This window comes from Pelophylax lessonae (genome assembly GCF_965119305.1).
Source record: "Pelophylax lessonae genome assembly, chromosome: 3".
In the NCBI taxonomy this organism is placed as follows: domain Eukaryota; kingdom Metazoa; phylum Chordata; class Amphibia; order Anura; family Ranidae; genus Pelophylax; species Pelophylax lessonae.
In genome coordinates, this window is record NC_138770.1 from 464,141,974 (window position 1) to 464,155,695 (window position 13,722).

Sequence of the window (13,722 nt, forward strand, 5' to 3'; positions counted from 1 at the left end):
ATAATGCAGCATACATTGATGTAGCCGGGAGCGCAATACGACAACCAGCCTGTGCCTATTCACCCCCAGTGCTTGACTCGGATCAGATTGCATCATACTCCTTAGCCAGTGATCAGAGCATCATGGGAATTGTAGTCCTCTGCGCAGCAGTCACTGTACTGCTGAATCATAGGCAGACTACATCTCCCAGCAATCCACCCTCTCCAGGGGAAAATTGTGGGATAGACTATAAAAGGAGTCTCCCAGCTGGCCCACGTCTCTTCTTCACAGAACGTATCTTGTGAACACCGGCCTCGCCGCTCTGCTGTGAGATTGCGGCCTATTACGGTGCCAGAGGCAACCGCTGTTCCTGCCCAGACAGACCCACTGTGTAACACCGCGCTGAAGATACCCTGCAACTTCCACCTGTGAGTGTGAGATAGAGCAACAGGGGACATCCCAGTCTGCTGAGTGTTCAATTCAACCTGGTTTTGGGGTGTTTTCCCAGGATTTGGCTGATTGACGCTCTTATACACCCTTTTGCTGTCTAGTTAATAAAAATACTGTTAAATTCAGTTTGCATTATGTCTGTGTTTTAGTTAAAAGGGGTATACACCATGTTAGAACCTAGAGTGTACAATGGGTTGGGAAGTTCCCAGGGTCAGAGCAGCACAGGAGGACAAGAAACATCTAGCGGCCCCCACAGGGGTGGCGCTACATTCATATCACAGTAAAAGGAGAGAGGCAAAGAAAGAGCAACGTTTCCTTCTCCATGTTGTTATAGCCAAGCACCTGGCTACACAAGTCTTTAGGTTTAGTTTGCTATGGTAGTCTTTTAATTGCTTCCCATACAGGTTAATTGTACACACTATATATACACTTTCCTTGTACCTGGAGGCATCATTCTAACACAGATGCCTTACACTGGCCTTTACACTGTACATTATCCCATTAAACTGGAGGGGAACCCATGAACTGAACACAGTCCAGAGACAAAAAAATATTTAATTTACTGCTGGTTTAAAACCAATGTATCATTTGAAGACTGAGGGAGTCAATCACTTGGAACTTTATTGATGTTGTCAGTTTAGCGTTTATTAGTGACATGCTGCACTGCTGCTATTTGTGGTCTGTATTCTCATTTAGCTTACCTTGTAAAAAGTTACTGTATCATGTTTTCCCTGTTTCTACTTTATTTTTCATTTTGTTTAGCATTGATTATTCATTTTGTTTAGCATTGATTATTCATTTTGTTTAGCATTGAATATTACATCATCTCATTATTACATATAGATTAAAAATATGTACACAGGCAAACAGCAGTGTTAGCGATTTTCTGGCTTCAGTATTATCTGTAAGATTTGAATAAAGGTAAGATTTTCAAAGCTCTAAGCAGCTAATTTCCTTATCTATAATTGTAAAAATGGTAGAGCCAGCAGCAATTCAGGTGCATCGACACCACGGATTGATTTTTGCATTACTTAACCAGAGGACACACCACTTCAACAGGCTGTCATTTTAACAACATTAGATGTTGCATATGGATTATACACTGCTCAAAAAAATTAAAGGAACACTTTGAAAACACGTAAGATCTCAATGGGAAAAATATCATGCAGAATATCTATACTGATATGAACTGGGTAATGTATTAGGAAGGAAAAGATGCCACATCCTTGATAGAAATGAAAATGATCAACCTACAAAGCACTAAATTTAAAAAGACACTCCGAAAATCAAAGTGGAAAAATAGAGCAGCAGGCTAGTCCATTTTGCTTAAATTTCATTGCAGCAAATGGTACTCAGCAGTTTGTATGGCCCCCACCTGCTTGTATACATGCCTGATGTTGGGGCATGCTCCTAATGCAATGATGGATAGTTTCCTCTCGCCACATGAGGCCAGGTATTGTCGTGCACCAGGAGGAACCCAGGACCCACTGCACCAGCATAGGGTCTGACAACAGGTCTGATGATTTCATCCCGATACCTAATGGCAGTCAGGGTGCCATTGTCTAGCCTGTGGAGGTCTGTGCGTCCCTCCATGGATATGCCTCCCCAGACCATCACTGACCCACCACCAAACCAGTCATGCTGAATGATGTTATAGGCAGCATAATGTTCTTCACAGCTTCTCCAGACTCTTTCACGTCTGTCCCATGTGTTTAGAGTGAACCTGCTCTCATCTGTGAAAAGCATAGGGCACCAGTGGCGACCTGCCAATTCTAGCGTTCAATGCCAAATGCCAGTCGAGCTCCACGATGCCAGACAGTGAGCACAGGGCCCACTAGAGAATGTTGGGCCCTCAGGCCACCCTCATGAAGTCTGTTTTTGATTGTTTGGTCAGAGACATTCACACCAGTGGCCTGCTGGAGGTCATTTTGTAGGGCTCTGGCAGTGCTCATCCTGTTCCTCCATGCACAAAGGAGCAGATACCAGTCCTGCTGATGGGTTAAGAACCTTCTACAGCCCTGTCCAGCTCTCCTAGAATAACTGCCTATCTCCTGGAATCTCCTCCATGCTGGGAGACACAGTAAACCTTCTGACAATGGCACGTGTTGATGTGCCACCCTGAAGGAGTTTGACTGCCTCTGCAACCTCTATTGGCTCATGCTACCAGTAGGGAAACTGACCTTAGCCAAATGCAAAACTAGTAAAAAACAGTCAGAAAAGATGAGTAGGGAAAACAAATGTCAGTGGCCTCCACCTTTAAAACCATTCCTGTTTTGGAGGTTGTCTCATAGTTGCTCATCTAGTGCACCTGTTGTTAATTTAATTAACACCAAAGCAGCTGAAACTGATTAACAACCCCCTCTGCTGCTTAACTGACCAGATCATTATCTCAGGCGTTTTAATGACCTGATGCTATACTCTGATCAAAAAGTGTTCCTCTAATTTTTTTTGAGCAGTGTATATGCTGCAATGACAAAGGGTATGAGGGCCCTAAAAGGACTTGAAAACCTTGGCAAATGCCTAGTTTACTCCTCCCCCTCATGCCAGCACTGATGGTAAAGGGCGAGTGTGTGGATATTTTTATCCAATTTTTAAGAGAACTAAACTTTGGAATGTCATTTTAAACCGGAAAATCTATGCACCAAATAGATTTATCTGGAATATTTTCACTCATGGTTCTGTTAGAATTAACACTTCCCTTTTATATTGTGTGTTGGAATACATTGTTCATGTATTTTGTACAATAACTACATCAGCCAGTTGATGGCAGTGTTTATAGGTTTGTAGCTGCTCTGTGGTAAACTCTATGTCTTTTCTCTATATAATAAAACTTATTTTTCCTGACTGCAGTTAAACAACAAAGCCCATGTGGACTGTGCACTTTTTGTCTGTTCTGTAGGGCTATATACAGAATTTCTAACATTGTGTTTTGTTGTTAGATTAGAAACATCATCAAACTGTGTCTATGACTGGGTCAAGATATATGATGGGCCTCCTCAAAACTCTACGCTTCTGGCAATGCTTTGTTATCCTCCAAACAACACTTCGTACAGTTACCGCTCATCATCTAATATCATCAGCATTGAATTTAAAAGTGATCATATTGTTCAAACGTCTGGATTCCGTGCTGACTTTTCATCAGTTGTGGCAGGTAAAAGAATAAATAATAACATTTTGTGGAACACTTAGCTATTTACTTACTACATTGTGCGTCATGTTTTAAGATTTATATTTGCCCTCTATTCATGCCAATTCATGTGTACCAGGGTGCCTGAGTTTGTCACTTTTATGGCCATTCATTTTAATAGGCTACCCTATGCATGAGAATTGCTCAAAAGAAGGGTAATTTTTTACTTTTTTTGTGGGCTATTTTTTTAAACATTGCATCTCACGACACTACATGCAATATTAGTGTAGCACTGCCCCCTAGAGGACTGCTGAGTATTACACCTTAAGGATTCCCCTGGGTTACCCATAGCAACTGGTTGCAGAAAAGTAGTACTTTAAGCTCCTGACTCAGTCAATGATCAGTCCAGGGGATGGTTTTTTGTAGTTTTATTTAGAACTGGGATAGGAGAAGGAATGAGTGATATACTTCAACTAGTAACTATTCATAGTATTGAGGACAACTGACTTGAGGATGCGGCAAGGCTGCTGCTTCACTTGCAACTTGGCACCCCTTTTCTCTCTCTCTCTGTGTAGCTGACACCCGTCCACTGACTCTACACTCCGGAGTGGTCCCCTTCCTGGGCAGACCCCGGGCAAGTTCCTCTGTACTCACGGACAATGTTTTTCCAGATTCACCGATGCCCCCAACTCCTCCAGTCAGCTTCTCTTGGACCTCCGGATTCAGCCACACACTCTGGTTCACCAGGCCAACCACCTGTGACCACCATCCACTGCTGCAGAAGAGGAGACCGCCATCACCCTCCTTCTGGGACCTGGCTTCCCACCTAAAGACCCTGAGCACATTTGTCCTTGGCTTTATATACCCTGCCCCATAATGCACCGAGGCAGACAGTCTGTGCCAATCCCTGGGGCAAAACAAAGCCTGTGTGTCACTGGTGGGGTTTCCCCCACTGTTCCCATTGGACACAGTGGGGACACTCCCTCAGCCCAGATAAATCACACACTGGACACATGGAGCAGGCCTGACTAACAAATCCTGCTCCCTGAAAATCAGGGAGCATATACATTTATCCTGTTGCTCTGCTGTTAAGCAGACAGAGCCAAAACTACTCTGCCTACTTAGCACCTATGTAGGAGGGTGCTACATCAGCATGTCTTGTGGTGAGATTCAGCACATGTGCATCGGCTGGTGCATTTGAGTTGCTATTAAGAATGAATGGCTGCCTAGTGGAATGGGAGAGACCAGGAACTACTGGCACTGCTGACGGGGGAGGAGGATGTTCACCCCTTCACTTTCACAGAAAGCTCTTTGACCAAATTATAACAATATGCTTATCATAGTTTACTTGCAATCATTTTTATTAATAGTTTCAAAACAAAACAGAAAATAAACTGTAGTACAAAGTGTGTTGAGATAACATTTCACAGAACACGAACAAATACTGTAGGTTTCATTATCAAAAAGGAAGTCATAGATGTAAAGTCATTTCGATCCGGTAAGGCTTGCGGCTTAACCACATTAGAGCTGTGTAAAGTAAGTACTCTGTTTCCATAAAAGCCAATCCCTGTGAAATTTGTGCCCACGGGATATCGAGTATGCATACGCTTTTTCAAGGGAGAACTGCATATTTACTAGATGAACCAGTTCCAAATGAGAGGGGGTGATAGACTGTTTCCAGTATCGTGCTATAAGGTTTCTAGCAGCTATCAGTATTAGGGATGATCGAACAGTTTGGGTCGACCATTGGTTTGACCCGAACATTGGTTGTTCGAAATTCGGCCGAATTCCAAACTTTTTGCAGTAAAAGTTCATAATTCGGTCACCCGAACCGCCCAGAATGCAATGGAACAGGAAGTGGGCTTTAAAAGCCTGTGATTGGCCAAGAAACGTCAGTAAAAGCCAATGAGGGGGCAGGAGTCTGCTAGGAACGTGATTGGAGTGAATACGGGGACCAAAGGCCAATCAGGAGTGAATACGCCCCCCCAGTATATAACATAGCCCCGCCTAACCTCCAGCACTGTAATACAGAGGCTTTGGAAGAGAGTGGAAGCATTTGTGTTTCTCCTGCTGTGTTAAACAACGTTTGCTGCATAGCCGATTGCTTGTAAAGCTCCATATCAGCAGAAGAGCAGTCAGCTTACAGAAAGATTGTCAGTGTAGTTAGAAATACAGCGATTGTGCTGTTTGAGTTAGAAAAAAAAAAATACATTTAGGGACAGTGTCAGAAATTATCTTCTGCTGTATGAAGCTGTTCTTTTAGTGTGAGGAAAGGGATATGCAGTGTAGTTAGGGTACTATATACCACTATAGTTAGATTCAATAATCTAGTTTTTGTAGGGATACTTTTAAGTGTCAGGGTTCCGTCTAGTGAGCACGTTGCACTGCTGATATATCTACAAAATACATTTCAGTAATACACACATCTGCTGTATTTTGCGACAACTTTGGGTCGCATAGCAGTGTGCGCTTTGCAGGTGAATTTCACCGCGCAGAGTTGCCAAAGCCTCAGTGACAAGTTAACGCCTGTTCTTGTTGTAAGCGTTAAGTCCACTGCAAAAGGCTTTGCTACTCTGCATCACACACATCTGCTGTATTTAGCGACAACTTTGGGTTGCATAGCAGTGTGCCTTTTGCAGGTGATTTTCACATCGCACAGTTGATAAAGCCTCAGTGACAACTATGTCAGGTAGACCAAGGAAAGGCATACGTGGCCCTGCTGCGGAAAGGGGCACAGCTTCTAGGGTGTCTAGAGGCAAGGGTGGACGTGGTGGTCAGTCCTCAGCCAGGCCACCATTTCAATTGTTCTCCCGCAGTGGCCAAGCTATACGTCCACAGTACGTACAGGAGGTGGTGGACTATATTACCAAACCCTCATCATCGTCATCATCAGCAACTACAGTGACCCAGGCGGAGAAATGTGGTCAGTCTTCTGCAGTTGGCAGAGCAAATAAAGATTAGTCCATGTCCACCTCAAGTCCTCCCTTAGACCCAACTTCAGACATGGCAGAGGAGTCAGCTGAGCTGTTTGACCATAGTCGGCCATCTACTCCTGCCTGATGCTCAGTCCTTTATGGAGCAAGCAAGAGGGGAGAGCAGACGGCTCACTCCATCTAAGGCCGCACCTGTTGTCTCCCGGGCCACGCCTGATGCTCAGTCCTTTATGGAGTCTGATGTTGGGTCTGAGGTTCAGGAGGAGGCAGAGCAAGCAAGAGGGGAGAGCAGACGGCCCACTCCATCTAAGGCCGCACCTGTTGTCTCCCGGGCCACTATACAAACCTCTTCTTGCTGGGCCTTTTTTGAGACATCTCATGCAGGTCGAACAGTTGCGATCTGCAAGATTTGTCATAAGGGAATAAATCGTGGCAAAAAGGTCAACCACTTGGGTACAAGCTGCCTAACCAGGCATTTGACAACCCACCACTTGGCCCGTTGGCAGGAGCATTTGAAGAACCCGCAAAAGGGCCAAAGATCGGTCAGTCGGCCTCCTAGTCCTCCTCATGCTCCACCTGCACATCAGTCTGTCCCTTCTATAGTCACTTGTCACCTGTTGGCAGCCTCCACTGACAGGGATAATGATATAGCACGCAGTGTCGCATCTACCTCCAGCACACCACCAGCTGTAACATCTAGATGGCAAATTTCGATTCCACACATGCTGGAACGAAAAAAAAAGTATACTCCCCGCCACCCACATGCCCAGCGTCTAAACAGTAGTTTGGCAAAACTACTGGCTCTGCAACTCTTACCATTTAACCTGGTAGAGTCTGCTACCTTCCGCAACTTTGCAAAATGTGCAGTTCCACAGTGGCAGGTGCCAAGTCAGCATTACTTTGCCCGTAAGGCCCTGCCATCCCTATACCAACATGTGGAAGGCAATGTAGTGTTGTCCCTGGCCAAGTCAGTCAGCCGTAAGATACACCTGACGGCTGACACTTGGTCAAGCAAACATGGGCAGGGACGGTACATTTTTCTTTCACTGCTCATTGGGTGACACTGCTTGCCAGCGGAAGGGATTGTGGCCAGGGCTCGGTGATGCAGCCAGTATTGCCCCCACACCTGCAAACAGCTGGTGGTGTCGCTGATCCGGGTAGATCAATCACTTCTACCCCCTCATTCTCCTCCTCCTCATCCTCCTCCATGCCCTCCTCTGCAGAATGGTCCTTTGAATATGATGAGGTACCACATAAGCGTTCAAAGGGCTATTCTATGTCTCAGGCCAAAAGGTGTCTGCAGACCATTTGACATTCATTAAAATGAATCAGTCGTGGATATCAAGCTTTGATGCACCTGATGCAGACCTTGTAGACTAGTCTATCGTTGCGATGTGGCAGCTGAGCCTCAGTTTAAGCCTGGACCAGGGTGCCACCCTCCTCTCATTCTGTTTACGTTCACAGAACCTCATTTTAGTTTCCACTAGAAACGATTAATTTTTTTTGGCCTTCTGCAACACCAGCTCTTTGGGCTTATGGTGGGGAGGCTCCGCCAACACCAAAAATACCATGTTTGCGCACCTGTTCCACAGGTGCACACCTTCATAATTTTTACGCCTTCTTCAAAACCAGCTCTTTGGGCTTACAGTGGGGAGGCTCCGCCAACACCAAAAATACCATGTTTGCGCACCTGTTCCACAGGTGTACACCTTCATAATTTTTACGCCTTCTTCAAAACCAAATCTTTGGGCTTATGGTAGGGAGGCTCTGCCTACACCAAAAATACCATGTTTGCGCACCTGTTCCACAGGTGCACACCTTCATAATTTTTACGCCCTTCTTCAAAACCAGCTCTTTGGGCTTACGGTGGGGAGGCTCCGCCAACACCAAAAACACAATGTTTGCTCACCTGATCCACAGGTACACATCTTCTTAATTTTTTCGCCTACTTCAACACCAGCTCTTTGGGCTTACAGTGGTATGGCTCCACCAACACCCAAACAACAATTTTTGCGCACCTGTTTCACAGATGCATATCATTGCAATTTTTTTCCTTACAAAGGCAATTATTGCCTTCATGGCCAGCCCTTTCATGTGGTGTCAAGGCATCGTCGGCACCACCAAAGGCCCAATTTTTAAGCATCCTTTACTTCTTTTCAAAGTCAAGAGACAACAGTATTTATCCAAAACATCTCTAATCTTGTTCACTGTGCACTACATTGTGGCCCCTACCCCTAACCCTAACCCTCAATGTATCCGTGCATATATGTCTGTTTCTTGTGAGAATTCAAGTTAAAGTGCACCAAACACCATTTTACATGAAATAAAGTGCATCTACATACATCTTTTGACTTCTTGAAAACATTTGGTAATTAAAACCCTCATTGTGAAAATACACCCTTTAATTATATCCACATTTAAAGAGACAGCACCTTTTTCCAAAAAAAACTCTAATCTTGTTCCCAGTGCACTGCATTATGTCACCATCATACACATTGGCAGTGCAGTTGATTAGGAGCAAAAGAAAGGCGCGGTTAAGCAAAAAAGTCATTTTTGAAGGTTTGGCATGCTATAATTCTGGTTCTGGACATGCTACAGAGCTGAAACTTCACAGGTACACTTTTAGACCCCCTAGGCACTAAAGCCGAAGAAATCTCTTTTTTTTTCAATAATTTTTTCAATAATTGGCTCTCTATCAAAAACTACAATTTTTAAGAACTTTTTTTTGCCTGATTCATAGTCTCTGTGGCATGACCCAGAACCCTAGGCACTTTTTAGGGGCATTTATTAGGTTTTAGGGCTGCAAAATTGTGTTTTTTGATTCCCGAAGATCGGGTCCCATTGATTTCAATGGGGTCCGGGAATCCAAACTGAACATTTTCGGGAAATTCGGGTGTTCTGGTCGAACCAAACTTTTTAAAAGTTCGATCATCCCTAAAGTATGTGAACACAGACTGTTCTCATATCAGGAGGTAAGATTTCCAAGCCCAAAGATAGAAGTGCTAGTATGGGGTTTGGTGTAAGCAAGATACCTGTGGTGCTTGAGAGTATCTTATCATAGTTTAAATACATACTGGTCTACACGTTTCACAGCTATAAGCTGATTTATTAGGACCAAGATGAGGTGTTGCTTAAAAAGTGGATTATTTTTTATCGGCAAACAGGTCAGTATGTCTCAAGGTAAATTCCGATATCCACTTCAGCTGTAACAATAAGTATTTTTTGAAAAAAATGTCTTAGACCCCCCCAAACATTATATATTTTTTGAGAAAAAAAATACACTTTTTTTTTTTATTGTAATGCAAAAAACACAATACAAAGCTAAATTTTTTTTTTTTTGTAAAATTTAAAAAATGATGCTATGCCGAGTAAATAGACACCAAATATGTCACACTTTCAAATTTCGCACACCTGTGCATCAGCTAAAAACAAAATAATTAACCATTATAAGGAAGCATAACCATTTTACTAACCATAAGCAATGCTTTTAAAGCCTTTACAGGTTGCCACTTTAGATTTACAGAGGTCTAGTGCTAGAATTACTGCCCATGTTCTCATGTTCATTCATGGTAAAACCTCACTTGTATGGGATGATCGCTGTCTGCGCTTGTGTGGAACCTACACATGTATGCCTTTGCCAATGAGCATGGGAGGACGTGGGCACTTTTATTTTTTATTTTTTTTAACTGTTGCTCTAAAAAAAATTTGTATGGCGCCAATGACACCCAGTTAAACCGGAATTGATGCCAGTTCATTGCTTTCGGGTTACTGCTATAGAGATCAAAGCCGATCCTGGCTTTGTTTGGGTGTCCAGCCATGGACGCCGCTTGGTTGCTTGGGTCTCCTGCTATGAGGAAAGAGCCCAAGCGAACTACGGAAGGCGGAGGGGGGGGGGGGACAGTCCTCTCCTACTGCTTGTAACAGCAATCAAGCGGCCGGCTCTAAAAAAACAGTACCGGCATCATCCCAGTACAACCACTTAAAGTCAAGTGATATACCGGTATTTCGTCTGGCGACAAGTGGATATACAATTATATCTGTAAAAAAATGACAACAGCAGTGTTAAATAAACATCACATAAAGATCTCTAACTATTCTGTTTATACTTTGTCAATCCTTTATTTAAAATAATTAAACATTAAGTTAAAACAGACATTGTCCAGCGATCAATAGAAAACTTGCTCCTGTTAGCTCATGCCACCTTCCCCCCCTTGGTTTGTGGGTAAAAATAGAGAATTGTTAGCAATCTAGTCATGTACAGTATATTTCACAAAAATGGCTGCTGACATTTTTTACAGATATACTCATATATGGGAATGTACATTAAATAGGGTTGAGTGAACCCGAACTGTAAAGTTCGGGTTCATACCGGACTTTAGGGTTTTTGGTACCCGGACCCGAAACCGAACATTTTGCTGTATGTTCGGTATCGAGTTCAGTGTTCGGCAATTTAATGCCGCGTTAAAAAAAGCTGCAGGGAGCGGACACATTCGCGGATTATTACAGCTCCCTCTGTAATCTTAATAGAGAAAGACACTAAACAACACTCAGATGTAGAAATTCTAAATTTCCTACGACACCTACACCTGCCACTTATTTCTCCTACCTCACTGTCATCCCTTAACAGCCCCATTACATCCCAAGAACTTCTCCAAACCTTGAAATCCCTCCCGTTAAACAAATCCCCTGGTGCAGACGGATTGACTAATGAATACTACCACTCTCTAAAAGACTTTTTAGTCCCTTACCTTCTTAAAATGTTCTCCGCCACCATAGACACCCAGCAATTCCCACTAGAAATGTTACAGGCCCACATAACTACCCTTCCCAAGCCGGGTAACGGAGGACGCTAGTCAAACAATTAGACATAATAATCTTAAAAGTGCAGCGCTAGAGGTGAATTGATAATTTTTAAAACTCTGAAAAACTTGTGAAAAGACAAATGAATGATCCACAAAGTATTATGAGGGTAGTGTCCAAGGTAAATGATAAATAAAGTCCCAAAAAAGATGGTGCAAGTACAAATAAATCAAAGTGCAAAATACTGTGAAGAATGCTCCTTCCAGTGACACCCAGGGAAAAGTGCAAGATGGGGACACCTCTGTGTACAAGTATTATAAGCAGCTTACCAGAGCTCCATGGCTACTCAAATGAATGAGAAAGCCTCTCCCAGCAAGAAGATATATATCAATGTATTCGGTGGATGTCAAAAAAGTCGATGACACTTCATAATCTCTCTTGATTTCTCCGCTATGAACGATAAATATATGGAGGGAAATGAGGACAGAGGACCATAGTGTAATCCCGTAAAGCATATATATCATATTTATTAAAAGAACTACTCACAATATGAAGGCATAAGCAGGCATATAAAATAGATCGCTGTAGATCCGGTCGCGGCGTCCCGCGTGTATCCAAAACAGCATGGAACAGTAAAAAACAAGCTGGCTCCGTAAGGGGGCGTGTGGACGTTACGTCTGGAGTCGCCAACGTTTCGTCATCAAAAGACGTCGTCTGGGCGTGACTCCAGACGTAAATCACACGCCTTTGTACCCCCATACATGGAGTGAGTGACAGGTGCATCCGCCTAATTGAGGCGGGGATGGAGCATAATATATTTATCACAAGAGATGGAGGGAATTAATCTTCCAAAACCTTATTAAACCATTAAAAATATTAATATTAAAAAAGTATTGGTAATGGTTTAATAAGGTTTTGGAAGATTAATTCCCTCCATCTCTTGTGATAAATATATTATGCTCCATCCCTGCCTCAATTAGGATTATAATTGGTGGAGATGCTTGTCACTCACCCATTCCCTTACATTAGAGCCCGCAATGGTTCGTTCCTATTGCGGTGTGATTGAGGGAGGCGGAGTATGGGGCATTCCAGTATCTTCTCATTGATCATGTGACAACACAGTTTCCGCTTTTGTGCCTGATAGCCAGTGATTTACGTCTGGAGTCACACCCAGGCGACGTCTTGATGACGAAACGTTGGCGACTCCAGACGTAACGTCCACACGCCCCCTTACGGAGCTGGCTTGTTTTTTACTGTTCCATGCTGTTTTGGATACACGCGGGACGCCGTGACCGGATCTACAGCGGTCTATTTTATATGCCTGCTTATGCCTTCATATTGTGAGTAGTTCTTTTAATAAATATGATATATATGCTTTACGGGATTACACTATGGTCCTCTGTCTTCATTTCCCTCCATATATTTATCGTTCATAACTGAGTAATCAAGAGAGATTAAGAAGTGTCATCCACTTTTTTGACATCCACCGAATACATTGATATATATCTTCTTGCTGGGAGAGGCTTTCTCATTAATTTGAGTAGCCATGGAGCTCTGGTAAGCTGCTTATAATACTTGTACACGGAGGTGTCCCCATCTTGCACTTTTCCCTGGGTGTCACTGGAAGGAGCATTCTTCACAGTATTTTGCACTTTGATTTATTTGTACTTGCACCATCTTTTTTGGGACTTTATTTATCATTTGCCTTGGACACTACCCTCATATTACTTTGTGGATCATTCATTTGTCTTTTCACAAGTTTTTCAGAGTTTTAAAAATTATCAATTCACCTATAGCGCTGCACTTTTAAGATTATTATGTTTATGGATCACTGTTAGTTGATTTTGTGCTAGCTGCTTTTACATTTATTTTGTATCAATTATTTTTTAATTTTTATCACTTTTTTAGTGCAGAAATATCCCTATAGAAAACAATTATACATGCTATCGCTAGACACTGATAGTATTCCCGTTGAAAACCCTGTAAATCTTACTACCGTGCATTTCTCTCATCAAACTCACATCGGCAGGCATTCACTCGACAGACCAATTATTCCATCAAGGCTTCCTAAAGAGCTTTACTGCACTTCAAGCTGAATCCAATCTACGTAGGATAACTATATATACCTACAATAGTATCTCTAGTTTCCTCTCCAAATGACCCCCTCCCCACTTCCGTGTGGCGATTCCTCACTTCCCCATGTCCCGCTACTAAAGGTATCTCTTTTTTTACAACCTCCTTCACCACAAGCTAACATTCCACAAAGCCAAGCATATGCTCAACTGGGAGGAAGAATTTCAGAGATCTTTTTCAGACATCCAATGGAAAATGGCTATACGCAGCACGTATCAGCCGTCCAGATGTGTGGCCCACTGGGAACAATCCCAAAAAATTCTCACAAGGTGGTACCTAATGCCCTATCGCCTCTCTAAA

General features: G+C 43.1%; 1 protein-coding gene across 1 annotated transcript in view; it reads left to right on the forward strand.

The window, feature by feature from the left end:
* LOC309551829 (scavenger receptor cysteine-rich domain-containing protein DMBT1-like) overlaps nucleotides 1-13,722 on the forward strand; it is a gene marked incomplete at both ends in the record, with an annotated part of 214,327 nt that overhangs the window by 79,300 nt on the left and 121,305 nt on the right. The window contains one exon of the mRNA XM_082252526.1: nucleotides 3,369-3,580. Coding sequence (XP_082108652.1) covers nucleotides 3,369-3,580 — 212 coding nt within the window. The remainder of the gene's footprint in view (nucleotides 1-3,368; nucleotides 3,581-13,722) is intronic.